This window comes from Drosophila subpulchrella, unplaced genomic scaffold (genome assembly GCF_014743375.2).
Source record: "Drosophila subpulchrella strain 33 F10 #4 breed RU33 unplaced genomic scaffold, RU_Dsub_v1.1 Primary Assembly Seq18, whole genome shotgun sequence".
Lineage (NCBI taxonomy): Eukaryota > Metazoa > Arthropoda > Insecta > Diptera > Drosophilidae > Drosophila > Drosophila subpulchrella.
The window spans coordinates 572234-575324 of NW_023665515.1; the positions used below are offsets into that span (position 1 = coordinate 572234).

The following is a 3091-nucleotide window of genomic DNA, read 5'->3' on the forward strand; positions in this document are numbered from 1 at the left end:
GTCTGGAAAGGGAGAAGTTTATGTGGGCCAAAGAACTAGACAACCGGAAAATGGAATAAGAAGAAAAGCGCTTGGACAATGATTTGAAAAAACTGAAAATGGAATTAGAACACAAAGAGCGAATGTTGAAGATGGAGCTGGAAATGAAAAATAAATCTTAAAAAAACCATTTTATTTATTAATTAAACATCAGATGGTACAAGTTATTCCTTTTATTTTCGGCGGCAGCAGAATTTCGAGTATTTCCTATTTCTGATTCATTGCCGTTCTGCAATTCATTTAGATGTACGTGTTGGTCCGGTATATCGTGATCAGTCAGCAAAATGTTATGAATTATAAAACATCATGATTTTTTGGAGGCTTTTCAAAAAGTTTTATTTTGCTGCCATCAATATAGCCAATGCAGTAGGGCAACTCATGGAAGGTATTTGAAACTATCTCCTCGCGCTCTTCTCTTTTGGGCCAGTAAATATACTTCCTTGAAAGTCGCAAAATGGCAGTAAAAACTCGTTTCGTAAATAGTGCTAATGTCCCACCATCACCGACCCCAAATGTTGTAGAGATTTTTCTTACGGAAGCGCTGTTCCCTGACGAGCCCAATCGAAACAAAACTATTGCTAGTTGCAAGTCTATAGGATGTTGCATTTTGGTTCCAGTCGATTGAAATATTACGTCGTTTCTTATAAGATCCAACAACATTAAAAACTGATCTTTGGACACCCTTAACATTTGCATAAAACGTTCATTACTAAAAGAGCTCAGGATGTTATCTCGCCAATCAGGGGATTTTTTAATCCGAAAAAAGTCTCCTCGACGAAACGATTGAATAAGACTAATATCATAACTAAGGGTCTCCATTATTTCATCAATTTCTTCATCCACTTGATCCCTCGGACTAGCATCTACAATGGTTTAATTTAATTTACGCAAATAATGTATAGCTCTTTTACCTATACCTTCAGTCATTTCAATATCAAGCACAGCATTGTTTATGATCCATTCCAGCATTACATCCTTTACACTTTAACGTGGCATTTTGGGTTGTGTTACATATATTTTACACACGTAAAAGCGATTTATTTTTAATGACAGAAAATATCATAGCCTTCTTTTCACAAAAATTTAAAAGTTGGCGTTCTTTTATACGTCAATTTCCTGCAACGATATTTCAAAATAGAGGGCGTTCACAATTCTCGTCTGGCAAACTTACAAAGTTTACACTTTTGCAACGCAATTGAATACCCTAATTGATTTCAGTCGGATGTTTGCAACGCAGTGAAGGAGACGTTTCCGACCCTATAAAGTATATATATTTTTGATCAGCATGACTAGACGAGTCGATCTAGCCATGTCCGTCTGTCCGTCTATCCGTCCGTCCGTCCGTTTCTACGCAAACTAGTCTCTCAGTTTTAAAGCTATCGGGCTGAAACTTTCCCAAAAGTCGTATATCATTTGCAGGTAGTATATAAGTCGGAACCAGCCGGATCGGACAACTATATCTTATAGCTCCCATAGGAAAATTCGAAAATAAATTTTTTTTAAATTATATCTTTGGTGTTTTTAAGCACATAACCTCCTAAGCTTGGAAATAAAATTTTTTAATTAGTTTTGAATTTCGAATTAAATTTTATCGAAATCGGACGACTATATCATATAGCTGTTATAGGAACGATCGGAAAATAGGTGGAAAAATAATATTAAACAAATTATAGCTTCGGTGTTTTTCAACATTTAACCTCCTACGCTTGGAAATAACATTTTTTATTAGTTCGGAATTTCGAATTCAATTTTATCAAAATCGGACGACTATATCATATAGCTGCCATAGGAACGATCGAAAAATTGGTGGAAAAATAATATGAAACAAATTATAGCTTCGTTGTTTTTTGACATATTATCTTATACTATTGGGAATATCATTTTTTGTATTTTTAAATTTAATAATTATAGCTGCAAGGGTATACAAACTTCGGCTTGACGAAGTAAACTTCCCTTCTTGTTTTTTTTAAGTTTGGACTATAATTTGCTTGGAAACTGTTATGGGAGTTCTTTTTATCTGAAAGGTTGGCAAAAATAATAATTAAGGAGAATTTTTTTTTTCTTTTATACACCATGTAATTTAAAGTTATACACAATCTTAACAAAATGAGGGCATCGTCATATCTTTGCTTCTGTCAAATGGATAATTGTTTTTATTTTTATATCCTATATAAGCTTCTAAGTTACTTCTGGACGATAGAAAGACGATAGTACACATTTTACAAAAACAAAAAGGGTCGGGATCGCGAAAAAGTAACTTCTGAGACACTTCTGCGCGATAGAAAGACGATGGTATACATTTTACAAAAACAAAATTAGTGGGAAAAAACACGCGATAAAAAGAGACCGCGGTAATTTTCCGTTACCCCTTTTTTCGGAAAATTTCTCGGGTCTTCCTTTTGACCCACGCTATTACTTTTCGCCCGAGCGTCATTTCGTTGCGCGATTTGTCTGTGAACAGTGAGTTTAAATGTCCCTCTCAACAAAGGGTGCGAAATTACGTGCTTATCGTGAGCTGTACGATTATTTAAAGCTATTGACGGACAAGCTAGCTGTGGACATTACTTGGCGTGTAACTGCGGAGAAACCTAGCATCCAACGATTCTCAACATATTTAAATGCAAAAGGTTATGTCTTCTAGTTTAGTTTTACATTGACTGAACAAAAAACAATTTTTTTCTTGTTCTTTTAGAAATGGTTATTAGTAAATTTCTTATGTCGACGAAGCCGGACCTAAATAACATTGTTCAGCTAAATTTCCTACATGCCAGGGATCTTGTATACAAGCGGACAAAGCCCTTATACACAAAATAATTGCAAAATATTGCAAGTATAAAAAAATATGGTTTAATTCAAGATCTTCCAATTGGGAAAGACTCTTCTAGGTATCTTCTACAAGCACATGTAAAGTCACTTCTGAGTGACTTGCAGAAGTGACTATGGCGACACTTCAAGAAGTTACTTCGGCGATATCGCATTCGGATCGCGGAATTGACTCCCGTCGGGAAGAAATGTGCCACCGGCACTTCTCGGAGTCACTTCGGAGATACTT

At 35.4% G+C, this 3091-nt stretch overlaps 1 protein-coding gene across 1 annotated transcript; it reads right to left on the bottom strand.

Annotated features, from left to right (window-relative positions):
- Window positions 1-201: 201 nt before the first annotated feature.
- LOC119559151 lies at window positions 202-1081 on the bottom strand. Its single transcript, XM_037872222.1, has 2 exons — window positions 957-1081; window positions 202-902 (listed from the first exon to the last, which is right to left on the bottom strand). The coding sequence occupies exons 1-2, from the start codon at window positions 1006-1008 to the stop codon at window positions 334-336; spliced, it is 621 nt and encodes a 206-aa protein (XP_037728150.1). The 5' UTR covers window positions 1009-1081; the 3' UTR covers window positions 202-333.
- Window positions 1082-3091: the final 2010 nt, after the last annotated feature.